Source organism: Suncus etruscus, chromosome 6 (assembly GCF_024139225.1).
Source record: "Suncus etruscus isolate mSunEtr1 chromosome 6, mSunEtr1.pri.cur, whole genome shotgun sequence".
NCBI classification, from domain to species: domain Eukaryota; kingdom Metazoa; phylum Chordata; class Mammalia; order Eulipotyphla; family Soricidae; genus Suncus; species Suncus etruscus.
Window position 1 is genome coordinate 10,440,032 of NC_064853.1, and position 15,331 is coordinate 10,455,362.

Below are 15,331 nucleotides of genomic sequence, written 5' to 3' on the forward strand. Positions count from 1 at the left end.
CGTTTTCTCTTTTTATTCTGGAGACTTGATGGCCAAACTCTAGAAGTCAGCAGGGATAATTTCTCCCTGAGCCTTATTCCTGAGCTTGGTGACATCCTTCTTCTCCTTGTGTCTTCTCCTGCCATCTCCCCCCATGTGAATTTGTGTCATAATCCTTTTCTTACAGGGACTTGAGTTTTATTGGGTTATAGGGCCCACCACAATCCTAGCATAAAGCATCTCAGTCGGATTTTAAAGAGACTATGAGATGATAGGATCGAAGATTACTGGACACTGTTTCTTCAGGGCCACCTTCTTCACTCACCCAGAAGGGATTTACCCAAAACTGACCAACCAAAGTGTGCCTATTTGCTACCTGAGGGTTTGTTTCCCATACCCAAGTAAGGACACCAAGGCTGGTGAGCTGGCCTGAACCAAGCTCTGTGCAGTAGAGCACAGAGAAATTGAATCAGCACCATACCAAACAATTCTTTCTGAGCATTTGCTACAGAATGAGGTACTGTGCTATGCATTTGCACTTAGATAAGAAATAAGATCAGGCAAGAATCAAAAAAAGAAAAGAAAAAGCATTGTTCTCTCTCTGAATCTAAATAATTGAGCTTTATAAATACCACTCACTCTTCATGATTTCCACATTCAAATCAGAGACTTAAGTACAGAGCTAGAAACTTACTCATTTCGAGCTTAACTTCAAAGATATATTTAGAAGGGAAACACAGGAGGAAGTAGAAAAAGTTCTGCTTGAATCAAATGGAAGTGAGGAATGTTCTAGAAAGGCCTTACTTTCTGGAGGTAGGTTCAGATGGTTTGGGTTCTTGACTCCCTTGCACTGTGTATGGCCCCCAAGGCATCCTGTTAACTCACAGGAGCTCTCAGAAGCTCATCTGCTAGGAAGTATCACAAGGACAGAGTTATGGAGCCTTCAGGACCCCTCAATCTCAAGTTTCTCTCCCAGATTCAATCTGAAAACTTTGGAATTATCTCAGCAATTTAATTTCTCCCATGCTCCATTTCTGTCCGTCTGTCTCTGTCTGTCTCTGTCTCTTTTTGTCTGTCTCTGTCCCTCTCTCTCCTCCCTAAATATCTCTTCCCCCATGATTTGGAGGCCATACTGAAAGGGGCTATTCCTGACTCTGCTCAGAAGTGACCCCATAGCAGTCAATTCCTCTTTTCACTAAGGCAGGTTCAGAAATCCTGGTTATTGCCATTATAAAGCTGCCTGTCCTAGGAAGCTGTATTCCCTTTATCCAAAATGCATATTCCAGGGTTGCCAGGATGTTTTCCAGTAGTTAGACTCATCATTGCGCACCTGTGGGTCTATCCATAGATCTGAACGCATTGACAATTTTGTGTTTAGTGGTAAAAAAGAAACCTTTATCTGATGTTTAATGAGCTGCTCGTGACCCAAGACAAAGCCTTATTGTAAATAGGAGACATTTTTCTTTTCTTAATTTGCCTTTCCCCTTTTATCTGCCACATGTTTGGAGGAGAGATTTTCCTTCTACTCCCCTCTTAGATGGGAAAAGACTGAGTTATTTGGGTGCTGAACAGGAGCTGAGAGTTGGGGAAAGTGACAGATGGAACAAGACCTTGGCAGAAGCAGGAGGTGATGGAATTTGAAGGCATATGGAAGGGTCCCCGCTTTTGCTATGTTACTGCCAGATTCTCAGATTCATTCCCTAAAGGGAAAAAATTGGCCGTCACTACAGTCAAACCACATGGGAATGGTAGATTTTCCTAGCCAGGGTCTCTTTAATCTGAGTCCTCATCCCAGCTCTGCCAGGAGAAGCTGGATCATGTTACAAATATTAATTGCCTACTTGTGCCTTAGTGTCTTCACATACTAGAAGGAAATATAAGGCCTGTTTAACCCCTCCAAGTGTATGTGATAAATACTTGTAAGTAACCCTTTTTTTAATATCAGCACACTGAGATTAACCTTGTAAATTATCCTTTATCAGATTAAAAAAATAAAGGCAAAATGAGTATGCTGGACAGTTCACCCTAGTAGTGGCCTCTCTGTAAGTATGATTGAAACAGTCTGTTTGGCTATTGGAACTTGAAGTTGACTAAGAACTCTGCATAGGATAAAGGCTAAGGACATGGATCCTGGTTTGAATTCAATGTCAAAATTTACCAATTGGAGCCTTGGGCAAGTTGCTCCATTTCTCTACCACTCCTTTTTTCATAATGAGATAGGAATGATGAAAATTGCCCCTCTGGCAAAGGACTTATATAAGGAACCAACACATTAACATTTGTAAAGTGTTTTGGAACAGTGTCAGGAACACTGTAAGCACCATAATAGAGGTTTCTGTTAAAGATAGAGTCCAAAGCAACTTAGACTATTTCTTCAAGTCTTTAATTTTCAAGGACTTTTTAATGCAGCCTATTATAAGCTTAAAAAGTTAGTATTGTGTGGTGCTTGGCTTTATTGCTGTAGTGCTCACTGGATACTTAATGTCCTCTCTCAAACTGAAGTTGAAAGCCTCTAGAAGGACTCTGCCCATATTCAGCTTATTTGTGTTTTTTTTTTTACCCCATTCTATTGCTTTTCTCTCCTTCAAACAAAACCACATAACTCGAATTATCTAGCTCTGCCTCTCAAATAGAGGGGGGATCAAGGGAGGATACCAGGACCAAACAGATAGATGATCACTAATAGTAAGCTAGACAAGGAGGGGACTACCTACTCTAGCAGCTGGGGTGGGGGTGTGATGGTGAGGGATATGGGTTGCAGAAAGGGAATGGGGATGGGGGGAGGACAAATTTGGTGATGGGTATTCCCCTGATTCAATGTTAATATGTACCTAAAATACTACTGTGAAAGATATGTAAGCCAATATGATCAAAATAAAAATTAAAAAAATAAAGAATTAGTATTTGGAGTCAAAGCAATAGGACAGTGGTTTTGGTGCTTGCCTTGCATGTGGTAGACCCAGATTTGATCCTCAATATCCCAGTTGGTCCCCCAAGCACCACTAGGAGTACTTCCTGAGCACAGAGCCAGGAGTAACCCTTGAACATCAGTAGTGTGGCCTAAAAACAAAATAAAAATTAACAGTTGGTCAAAACTAGAGTAGTATTACATTGTAGGATCTATTTCTAAGAAATCTTCAGTGAAAGGAGTTTCTTGGGCCATCACTTGGGAAGAGTTAATGAGTCTCTTGGAGTAGCAATGATTCTCTTTGAAATTGTGATTACTAACAAGGTTATCCAAATGCTGGAAGTGGCTTGGAAGTTTGGATGCCAAGACAGACAGACAAATCCACAGCCAATATTGACTAGGACATGAGAACTCTTGCTTGAGTTTGATTGGGAAGTGGACCTGAAGTTGCAACTGGATGCTGGATGCCTGGTTAGTCCTGTGGCTTGGACATGAAGCAATTACAGAACTCAGATCAGAGTGATAGAATAGGGCTATGGTATTTTCTTAATAGTCTACCAACATGGGTTCAATGGTTCAATCTTCAACACCGAATAGGTTCTCCTGAGTAGTGCTAGTAATAACCCCTGAGCTCAGAGCCAGGTATAGCTTCTAAGACCGACTTGAGGTGGCCCCCTCAAACCATAGTACATAAATAAAGATGATAGAAAATAGTTTAAAAAGGAAAGCAAATGGCTGCAACTCTGACATGAGACCTGTCCCTTCTCAGATGTCCTCAGCAATGGCGAATATTCCTGCTTATGACCTTGACCTGACTATGTCCTAGAGAGAGTAACAGGCCAGTCAATTTATTAATAAGATTCACTCAGTGCATGTACCATCACATATGGGTCTTCCAGGAGAGGCTAATATTGGGTGGCATGGTAGGATACCAGCCAAGCAGCTGAGAGAGAGAGAGAGAGAGAGAGAGAGAGAGAGAGAGAGAGAGGGAGATGTGAGAAGGTAGCACTGAGGTTCTAGAACCATCCAATTTATTAATGTTAGTGATCCTTAAACTACTGATAATATAGTAATTCCCAAGGAAAGGATCAATGTGATGTTCAGAGTTCTAGTTAGGAATCCCAGTAGAAACTAGGGCCTGCTTACTGAACTCAGTGTTTTGAGTATTTCAGTCCTGCGCAAATATTGTATGTGCATACTATAAAACTACTAAGTATAACTTAGTAGTTATACTACTATATATAGTAGTTATGCCAACTCCCCCTGCACAGATGTGGGGGTGTACATAGGCTTTTCTACCATTATGCATGTTGCTGTGCATATCCACAGTCAGGTTCAGCACCATCAAGTCCCCCCATTTTATCCCATTATCCCGTTCTTGGTTACATGCTCACTGAAATAGTTTTATAGTTGATAGCAGAAAGTTCTTTTTGTCTTGCCCTTTGAGAAGAGGTTGTGTTTTTTCATTTGAGGGGAGAAACACCTCTGCTCATTGCTGAAAAGTTCAAAACACAGGAGTTGTGCTCAGGATCCTGGGAACAGCTGAAAATCCAGAGTACATTTCTGGTGTTTTTCTTCCTCAACACAAATGTGCCTGTGTGGGACACCTTCCCTTCCTATCATTGTGTGTCCAGGGTTGGAGAAGTGCTGGCTCAGATTCCTGTATTGGCCTGAGGGTTTATAGGGTTAAACCATACTTCCTTGACCAGTTCCCTAACTTCCCTTCAAGTGGTGGTCTCCTTTGTTGAACCATCTGGATTAGTGTGTGCCTGCCACCAGAGAGCTGAGAGAATTCACTGGAATCACCTAGAAAGCCCTGAATAATATCAGGCACAAGGGAAGCACTAATTAAATGCAGATAATTACTACTAATAATATAAAGGTGAACTAACACTTCTGTCTCCCATTAGTATCTCTTCTCAGGGAGATAAATATTAATGCTCTGAAGGGAGAAGGGAGGGAAACTGGGGACATAGGTGGCAGGAAATGTGAACTGGTGAAGGAATGAGAGTTGGATTGAAACTCAATCCTGAACAACTTTTTTTACTGTGTATCTCATGGTGGGATTCAGTTACAAAATTTATTATAAAATAAAATAAAAAATAATACTATGGAACTACTGCATTTGAAAAGTTGGGTTTGGGCCTAGTTTTAAGTGTGAAGATTCTGGTCTCCCTCAGAGCTCAAGCTGTGGTGAAGGGTTGGCTGGACTGGGGAGGAAGACCGGGGGGGGGGGGGGTGGGGGTGGGTAAGACTCTCTCCAGGTACACATCTTATTTTATTTTATTATTGGGTTTGGGGGAAACACCCAATGGTGCTCAGGGGTTACTCCTGGCTCTGCAATCAGAAATCATCCCTGGAAGGCTCAAGGGACCATATGGGATGCAGGGGATAGAACTCTGGATCAGCCACGTGCAGAAAAGAAAGCAAAAGCCCTACCCACTGTGCATTCACACTGGCCCCTCTAGGCACGCATTTAACTAACTTCCAAACCCTGTTCCAGGAGACCTGAATGTCCACAATGGAGAAGAGCTCCAGCTCACCACCACCATCACCCACGTTGATGGACCCACCGAGATCTACAAGTTGACTCGCAAGGAGGCCCAAGAATAGGAGGCCTTAGCCCTCCACATCACAACCCCTCCAGCTAGAAGTGGGGCATGTTCTTGAGGGAGCTTCCGGCGCAGACAAACACTCCAGCAACCAGTGATGGGCACTCATCCTCTTGCCTTCCACCTGGAGTGCTCCGAGGAAGACTCTGGCAGCCACTGCTGAATTGTGTATCATAGCAAAACCTCTGGTTGGACCCTGTTCTCTGTGCTCATTGTTTATTAGTGACATAGTGACATCGGTAGCCGGTGGTTAGGAAACCAAATACCTTGGGGGTGTCTGGGCCAGATGGGATTTCTACAGAGTGGAATATTTGACTCATTTTTCCTGTTTTTAGATTCTAGGATAGATTTTTTTTTTAACATCCTTTGCCAGCTCAAGAAAGACCAGTATCATAGGCCTTTTCTCACTTGGGTCCTTGATAGCCATGTTTTTATTTTCCTATTTATATCACCAACTAGCCTATCACATAATATTTAAGTTGTCCATAGATCAATGCCTCTCTTTTTATTTTTTTTTTAAACAATTCAAGATGAAGTCACTGAATTTCATGAGACGGCCTCTTCCACCAGGGGCATCTCAGCTTTGAAACCAAATCTGTGTATCCAATACTAACCATTCTGTTGGATGTGGGTTAAGAAAAAAATTTTGCTAAACTCCTGAGTAGGATTTATTATATTAAATGGCCTTTGGGTCTGAAAAGCTTTTTTTAACCTCTTGCTTAAAAATGTGTTTTCTTTTGATAAGACACTTCAGACAGCCTCCAGAGTTTATCCAATCATTCAAATCAACCTGTCTTTGCCGATATGCAGGCCCACATAGCCCTCCTGCCCAGCCAGCACAGCATGGGACTAGTCTGTGGGGGTGAGGAGGGAGAGAGGAAGCAACTTCTGGAAGACATGAAAATAGTTTTGCCATCATATTGAAAGTGCTAGAGTGGTATCTGTTTCTGGAAGCAAGGTAATGTTTTCTGTTCTGGCTACAGAGTAATATTCTCTGTCATGGCTACTTGGGCTTCCTCTGAATTAGCCTGTATGGCAATAAAGGGAGGAGAGGTATGGTTTAGAAATATCTCTCTGCCACCTTTATAGTTCCACTTTCCACAGTATCTCTTTGGCTGTATTTCAATTCCTCTATCACAAGAGACACAGCAGTATAAAGATCATGAATACTTGGGTGGATGTTGGTTTCCTGCCTGAGGTACAGAATTTCTTATGTGGCCTTATTGAAATGGCCTGATCTGGGGTGTCCTAACCTCCAGTCTGCCCTTCCTAAACCTCAATCTCCACTCCTCTCAGGTTGTGATACCAGTGAAGTCAGTTTATAGTAGTGTTGGAAGTGCTGTGCACTTTAATTCTCAGCCCCTTCAACTTGGAGAACACAGTTGCTCAGTTCATTCATCCTGTTTACTTTTTTGGCCTAAAACTATGATTCCTTTTAAAGTTTAGGCACTGTGATTTTCAATACTGTTGATGATAAGAGTTTCTAGCAATCAGCATTCCAGTACTACACCTTCCTTTAGAACAAGGGTCTCAAACTCATGGCCCACGGGCCGTTTGCGGCCCTCTGTACAACATTTTGTGGCCCTGCCCTAGAGGAATCTTTTTTTGTTTTGTTTTGTTTTAGTTGTTTGGGTCACACCCCCAATGTTCAAGGTTTACTACTGACTTTGCATTCAAGGATCACCCCAACTTTGCCTCCTGCGGCCCCCAGGTAAATTGAGTTTGAGACCCCTGCTTTAGAGTTTCTCCCTGACCCCTAAACCCCTTACCCTCAAGCCCCACCACGGTAAATTCAGTTCTCTGTAGACCAGTTCTCAAGTTGTGTTGTCTTGTGTTATTCCCTTACTGTGTTTCTTCCTATGAAAGAGAGAAAGAGATTATTTTATATCTATCTCTTTACCTCTAACTCAACTTAACACAATAATTCCAGTACCATCAAGTAGTAGCAAATTGCATGATTTCATCTTTGTTTATAGTCAAGTACGTTTAAGTACCAATAGAGGAAACAGGACATTATTCTTTACCTGTTCTGGTAAATATCAAATGCTGTGTGATCCAAAACTCCACTTTTCCATCAACCATTGGTCTCAGGAAGGACCTTCTAATGTGAAAAAGGAAGATAAGCTTGAAACACATATCCCTGACTATGGAGGGAGCTGAGGAAAGGACCTAAGCATGTCCTTATGGCATTAAGATCATAGAAGGTCAGTACAAAAAAATCACCGTGAAGAATATTTTTTCCTAACATTAATCATTGGGTAGGGCTGGCAATTGAGAAGATAACATAACTAAAATTACCATCAGAATTTGGAGAAGCTGGACAAGCCCAGACCAGAGCAATAGTAGAGCAATAGAACAAAGTAGAGCCATGTTGGACACAGTAAGGTGGTTGCGTTATGAGTGTTAAACTCATGACTGGCAATAGCAGTCATATTTCCAGCCGATGTTGGCATAGATTCCTGGCAAAGCATCAGTAGATCAATTACTTAAAGGTAGCTCTGAGCAGCAGAAGCCAGGTCCTGCAAGCTTACCCAACTGAGGGACTTGGTAGAATGTTCCCAAAGTAGCTCACAGATCCATGAAAGAATTGAAGTTACCAGAAAGATTGGAAGAAGTCTCAGCACCAGATTTTGTGAGACTTTCCCTGAGAGAGCAGTACCAAATTATACCCCTCAGCCTCTCTCTCTCTCTCTCTCTCTCTCTCTCTCTCTCTCTCTCTCTCTCTCTCTCTCTCTCTCTCTCTCTCTCTCTCACACACACACACACACACACACACACAACATCTCAGGTGCTCTTCAAGGGACCATTCATGGTTTATGCTGACAATTGGATCAGTTTTCAAAAAAAAAAATCTCTTTTGCACTGGACAATCTGATAGGCATCTTCTACAGGAATTCACAACCTGACTACAGATGAAAGGTGGGAGTTGACTGTCCATGACAGGACATGGAGCAACCATTAACAAGGAGAAGAGCGTCAAAGCTAACGTGTGAGGCAAAAGTGACCTCAAACTAAGGTGAAAGGAGGAAAATGAAGTTGATGACCCAGAAAAAAAAACCCAGGTGCCACAGAAAGAACCAGATATGTGGAGATGAAAAACAATGAAATCTGTTTTTTTTTTTTTCCAGCTGAGTGGTTGATGATATTTCAGGATGGACTAAAGGCCTAAACATGTAAGACTTTCCTGGGAGGCAAATCTAGATGGTGAAGCCGAGTGGTTGAGATGAGAGGAGAGCAGGGTTGTAGCCCAGGAAGAACCAAAGGAGAGAGGATTGTGTTTTCTCTGGGCAGAGAACAGTCATGTTTGTAACCTGAGGGGTGTGAGGCAAAACAGCAATGAGGTAAGGGGCTCAAATGGGGCCATGACTCAGTGGCTGAGCACTTACCTGAATTTAATACCATCACCTCAGTGGAAAGAGGGAGGAAAAAGAGCTCCAGGGAAAGTCAGAGAGTTGATGACTTAGTTTTTAAAGAATAAAAGCAACTTTTGTCCTGAGGCTTGAAAGAAGTAAATAGATACTGAAGGACAAATGATGTCAAAAGAATCAGGTTGTCAGGTGTGTACCTCTCAAGTAAAAAAGAAGCAAGATGTAAACCACCCCACCTACACAGTCAACCACCCACTCTCAAGCATACTCTTCTTCACAGATGTGACTGTTAAAATTCTAAAGTTCTCACATGAGTACAATTATTTTTAGTCTGTGAAAAGTTTAAGAAACTCTTTGATATGCAAGAAAAGAGACATCTCTTTATAAGAGATTGACCCTGAGAGATAAATATGATTGGCCTGAAATTTTTGTTCAATTTATTTGGAAAAATATTATAAAAAAAATCTAAAAGATTTCCCAATATCTGCCTTTTTAAAAATATAAATAAAAACAACCTACCAATCCATTCAACAAAGTATGTTTTTTGGTTGTTTTTTTAACTCTGGGTGTTATCTTACATTTTTCCCTTGAAAGAACAAGGGTCCATATTCATGATTCCTCTAAGCAATCAATGTTCTTTGTGACCAAAGCTCTCAGACTCACCAAGAGGGCCCTTGGAAGTTGTTTCCTGGGATTTGGGAAGGAAGTGCAGAGATTAGAAAATAATCTGGTGGAAAGATGGCCATAGGGTTTCATCCTCATCTTGGTCCAACTTGGTTCAACTTAGTTCTGAGAAACTGATCTTGAGAAAATGCTACCCATCAGCCATGATGAAGCCTCATGGGTCATCCATCTGCCTCCAATAACTAAAACAATACACTCTCTTTTCCCAAAACCGCATGTAGGACTTAACCAGGGAGTGTTGGTGAGTATATGAACACTTCTCAGCTAATAAAAAATTTTAGTGACTGCTTGAGAAACCTCAATTATTATTATTACTTTTTGTGGGGTAGGGGCAGAGACAGGCTTTCCAGTAACAGTCAGAAATTCTGGGGGCCACTCCCCCAAATATTTGAGCCACTGGGCCAGACATTCAATGCTTAAACCTGGTAATATGCTTCTTGGGCCTGGTCATGTGAAGAGTTTCCTTCTTTTCTTGACATCAAAGATTTAGTCCCTTTCAATGACAGTGTGTGAAAGGGTGTGAACTCCTGGGCCTGATGTGAGAAATTCTGACTTGGTCCTCACATTTGGACTCCAGCAAGCTTACTCTCACTCACCACACTTCTCCATAGCTGGTTCCATTTTAGAAGTCTAGCCATGTCTGAAATTACCTCAGCAGTCTTTGCTTCTGATAACAGAGATATAATTTAGGTACTCCATCCATGAGCAAGCAGTTGCCTGGAATGTTCTATCTGCATGGTGAAGCACTGAGCTGTTGTTGGATCAAAGACCTTTAGAGTGGAGATCAGACTCCTTTGGGGTGTCAACCCTTGAACTCTGACTGAACTCCCTATGGGTTCAACACCTCAGAGTTTCTTGACTTCATTCCAGACATGGTCTCCAAGCCCTCTAGGTCTGGTCACTGCACTCAGTCTTACCCTTCCCAGAAAGGAATTTAAGTCAGACTCAAATGAAAATCATAATTTGTGCTTAATAGCCTAAGAAAATAGCACTAGATCTTGGAAGAAAAAAAAGATAACCTTTTGTTTTTAGTTTTGTTTTGTTTTGGGTTTTGATTTTGGGACCACACCCAGTGATGCTCAAGGGTTACTCCCTGCTCTGCACTCAGAAATCCCTCCTGGTAGGCTCAGAGGACCATATGGAATGCTGGGGATCAAACCTGGTTGTTACATGCAAGACAAACTCTACCCACTATACTATTATTCCTGCACCATATTGTTTTGCTTTTGGTTTTATTTGTTTTCTGGTTTGTTTATTTGTTTGTTTGGTGGGTTTTGGCTTCTTTCCACCAGAGAGCCATGAAGAACAACTGAGAATTAAAAAAACGAATTATCACCATCACCTTTTATTGCACTCACCTGACTTCTCAACTAACTTACTAGATTTTATGTAAATCCTTTTTCTCCCAGATTCAATAAAGAAGGCACTCTTGAGCTGCTTGGTTTGGGGTAGGGTTTTGGGGGGGTAGAATTGAACATATTTTAAGTAATTTTAATTTATTCAGGTACTGTGATTTAAAAATTGATTAATGATGGATTCCTATGTACATTATTTCAATACCATATCCATCATCACCTCCCTCCCCCAGGCATCCCAATGTCCCCCCTCCCATTCAATCCTTCCTCCCCAAATTCAGTTATGTGGATGAGTTATCGCACTGTGCTGCCTTTGGCCCTTTGTTGCTACCTTGATATATATCTTTGAGACCTACATAAGAGTGAGATCATTGACTATCTCTTTTTTTCTGACTGGATGCTATCATCATGAAGTCTTCAGCTTTTTTTGGTTTTAGTTTTTTGTTTTGTTTTGTTTTCTGGGGGCACAACCTGTGGTGTTCAGGGGTTACTTCTGACTCTGCTCTCAGGAATTACTCCTGGAAAGCTTGTGGAACCATATGGGATAGAGGATGGAGGACAGAACCCAAGTCAGACATATGCAAGACAAACACCTTACCCATTATACTATCTGCCCATCTTCAGCTTTTAAGAAAGCACAGTTGCTAGTCTAGGTAAAAGCAGTAAATTTCTGGAATCAGGAAGATAATACAGCAGGTAGTACAACCAACCCGGGTTCAAACCCAGCATGACATATGGTTCCCTGAGCCCTTCCAGGAGTGATCCCTGGGTACAGAACCAGGAGTAATGCACTGCCAGGTGAGCCCCTCTCCCCCAAAATACAAATACATGAAAAAATGAATTGGCTTCAAATATTCACCCAAGACGAGGTCCTCCCTTCCCTTACACTATTGTTCTTAGCTTGTCCCTAGGCCCCCCCCCCATTTTCTCCATCACCACCTCCTTATTAGAGGGCACCACTTGTTTCATGAAATGAAGAGGCCAAGTGAATGTTGTCACGAAGAAACAGTCTCAGTGTCTAAGCCTATTTGCAAAGAATCCAGAATTTTGTTTGGAGCTGCAATTCCCTCAGAGCAAAATTGCCCTTATTGGGAGATGTTGTTTCAGCCCAAACGGAGCTGGAGCTCAGCCACCATCCACTGTGGTCAGACTCTGCCCTTTTCTGGCCACAAGGGGAATAACACCCTGACTGCTGCACTCCTGTGGACCAGAGTCGAGATGTGGATGTGGAAATTTGTCTTCCCTCCTCTATCACTGCTTATTAGCGAGTTCAAGGCCATGCTGGCCACTTATATGACTGGGGGATCCTCAGGTCAGCTGGCTTCCCACCCACTGGCCTGGATTGAGAGTCACAGAAGTTCTCAGCGGCCAGACAGGGAAGCCCTGTGTTGGGGAGGACACTAAGCACCACCCAGGGCACTGGACAGACACTGGGGGTGTGATCTTGTAATGCAACCAATAGACCCTTCTCCTGGCCTCTCTGCCCCCCGTTCTGAATCCTCTAGATTCTGCAAGTGCTTCCAGTGAGGAACCAAGGTGAGGCTAGTCTTTAACACCAACCTTCTCTCTCCAAAGCCAGTGATCAGAGAGTAAACTCAGATAGAATAGCAGGCCCAACAAGAACTTTTCCTCCCCTTTTTTGCTACAGACCCTGCCAAAAAGCTGATGCAGTATGAATCCCCTCTGCAAAGAAACGTCCAGAAGTTTCTGGAAGGACCCCTGCCAAGTAAGCAGTTCCCTGACATGGGCATGACTTGTGACATAGCCTTCCAAAGGCATAGCCCCAGGGACACCTAGTTGCAGGCTCTGAGATAAGGAAGAGGAGCATGCCAGCCTAGAATGAGGGGTTCCTGGAGGAATGAGCACTGAGAAAGAGGAACCACTGCAGAGGGTTCCTGTGATCACAGAAGATGTATGGAACTTTCCATGGAGCTTGGAACTGGTTTACCCAACAATTTTCTAGCTGCACCCTCAAGATGTTAGAAACATTCCCCCCACCCAGGATTGAGTTGGGGAATGTGGGGATAACTTTGTTTCTTCATGAAACTCTAAAACCAAACAGAGTTAGGTTTTTTTTTTTTTTGGGGGGTGGAATCTGAGAACCCACAGGAAGGAGTGTAGAGGGATAAACTCTGAACACACACACCTCCCAGGGAGATGCTGCTACGGGCTTATCTTCTTACATGAATATCTCTAGGAACACACGTGCACCTGCAAGAGCTTTTGTGCGTATACATACATGCATAGACACATGCATACAAGAAATATAGATGAGATTTATAGTTATTACATTATATTATAGACAGGGTCTGGAATGGTAGCATAGAGGTAGGGCATTTGCCTTGCACGCAGCTGACATGGGATGCACCTGGGTTCAATCCCTGGCATCCCAAATGGTCCACTGAATCTGCCAGGAGAGATTTCTGAGCACAGAGCCAGGAGTAACCCTCGAGCACCACCAGGTGTAGTCCACCCCCCCAAAAAAAAACATACAACAGTATATTACTGTTTTAGCATCACATTATGTATAGAAATTTTTCTGTTGAAGCTCTCCAGAAAACTGTCATTTCCCACAATGCACTGCAGAAATCCAGCTCAGTATGCTGACCACAGCATTTTTTGGGGGGTGGTACTCTGGGCAGTACTCGTGGGTTCAGAGGTCACTCATAGATATGGTCGGGGTCCTTATGTATTGTCACATAAGTTTGATCTGGGGTCAGCTGAGCATAAGGCAAGTATGTATTGTCTCTGGCCCCAAAGCTTCTACTTTTTCTGCATATTAGGGTTTTTTATAATGTGTAAGAACATAGGCATTATTTATTTAATTAGGCACATTTTTATAAGTCATTTCTTGTGCTAGGTCCATGCTACATTTTACTGCAACTCATCTTGTCTTCACTAGAAGATGGTTCTAGTTGGGTGGAGAGATAGTACAGCAGGTAGGACAATTGCCTTGCCTGTGGCCTCCCTGAGTTCAATCCCTGATAACCCATTGGGCCATTCAAGCAAAGCCAAGAGTGACTCCTGAGTGCAGAGTCAAGAGTAATCCCTGAGCATCACCAGGTGTGACCCAAAAATAAAGCAAAAAGTTAAATTCAAGATGGGCTAGGAGAGAGGAGGAGCTTTCAGGACATCCCTACAGTAGCCAGGAGAGGTGGGTATGTGGGTCCTGCAGGAATAAGCAGAGCTACTCTGAGGGGCCACTGCATCCTGGGGGCCTAGTTTGTGTCACTTACTTTTTGTCTTGTTTTGTTTTTTGGCCACACCCGGTGATGCTCAGGGGTTACTTCTGGCTCTGTGCTCAGAAATCGCTCCTAGCTTGGGGGACCATATGGGACGCCGGGGGATCAAACTGCAGTCTGTCCTGGGTCAGCCACGTGCAAGGCAAATGGCTCTACCGCTGAGCCACAGCTTGGGCCCTGATTCTGTCACTTTTTGGTAATTAGATTTGTAAATGTTTCTTTGGAGTTTCTATCTTAATTGCAATGCTAAAAGAACTCTTTTTAATCTAAGACAATAGGATAGGTCAAGTATTTTTTCATAGTTTCAAAAACTAGTTTTCTTTCTTTGGTTCATTTCATTTGTTTCCCCTCTCGCTTCTTTATTTTTTTTTTTGTTTTGGTTTAGATTTTGGTCCACCCAGCGATTCTCAGGGAATATTCCTGGCGCTGCACTCAAGAATTATCCCTAGCGGTGCTCAGGGAACCATATGGGATGCTGAGGACTGAACCTAGGTCAGCTGCATGCAAGGCAAATGTCCTACCCATTCTTCCCCTTCTTCCTCTCCTCCCCATCTTTTCTTCCCCTCCTCTCCTCTTCTCTCTTCCCCTCCTCATCTCTCCTCTCCTCCCCTCTTCTCCCCTTCATTCCTCTTTTCTCATCCCCTCCTCTCCTCTCCCCTCCTCTCTTCACTTCTCTTCTCCTCTCCCTTCCTTCCCCTCTCCTTCCCTCCCTTCTCCTCCCCTTCCTTTTTTCCCTCTCCTCTCTTTTTTTTTCTTTCTTTCTTCCACACGCAGAGATGCTCAGGAATCTTTCCTAAGTGCACACAGGTCAATCTTAATGATTCTCAGTGTAACCCACTCCGCATTATTCATGTAACCTTACCTACAAGAAAGTCCCCCCCCCATTTCTGGGAGGGGTCTTGGGGAGGTTACAAATGGTTTGGCCTCAAGGGCATAAGGGAATTTGCATGGATGCAGGATGGAGGAGAAAGCAAGATGGTTGAGGAACAAGGTACAATGCAGGGCTGAATCCAGTGTAAAAGGTTATGAGAGAAGCCACACATGTTGGCTAGGGCATGAATAAAGCTGATATTTCCTGAAGCCTGTCTCTAAGTGAATTTTTTTCCTCGCCACCACCCTGAACCTGTAGACCTGCCAGCTGGTGGAGGTTGAAGCCATGTGGCCTGGGACAGCAGAGAAAAGC

At 43.0% G+C, this 15,331-nt stretch overlaps 1 protein-coding gene across 1 annotated transcript in view; it reads left to right on the forward strand.

The window, feature by feature from the left end:
• The window catches only part of WLS (Wnt ligand secretion mediator), a 128,974-nt gene extending 122,764 nt beyond the window's left edge, over nucleotides 1–6,210 (forward strand). The window contains exon 12 of the mRNA XM_049774399.1: nucleotides 5,391–6,210. Coding sequence (XP_049630356.1) covers nucleotides 5,391–5,500 — 110 coding nt within the window. The 3' untranslated portion in view covers nucleotides 5,501–6,210. The remainder of the gene's footprint in view (nucleotides 1–5,390) is intronic.
• The last annotated feature ends 9,121 nt before the right edge of the window (nucleotides 6,211–15,331 follow it).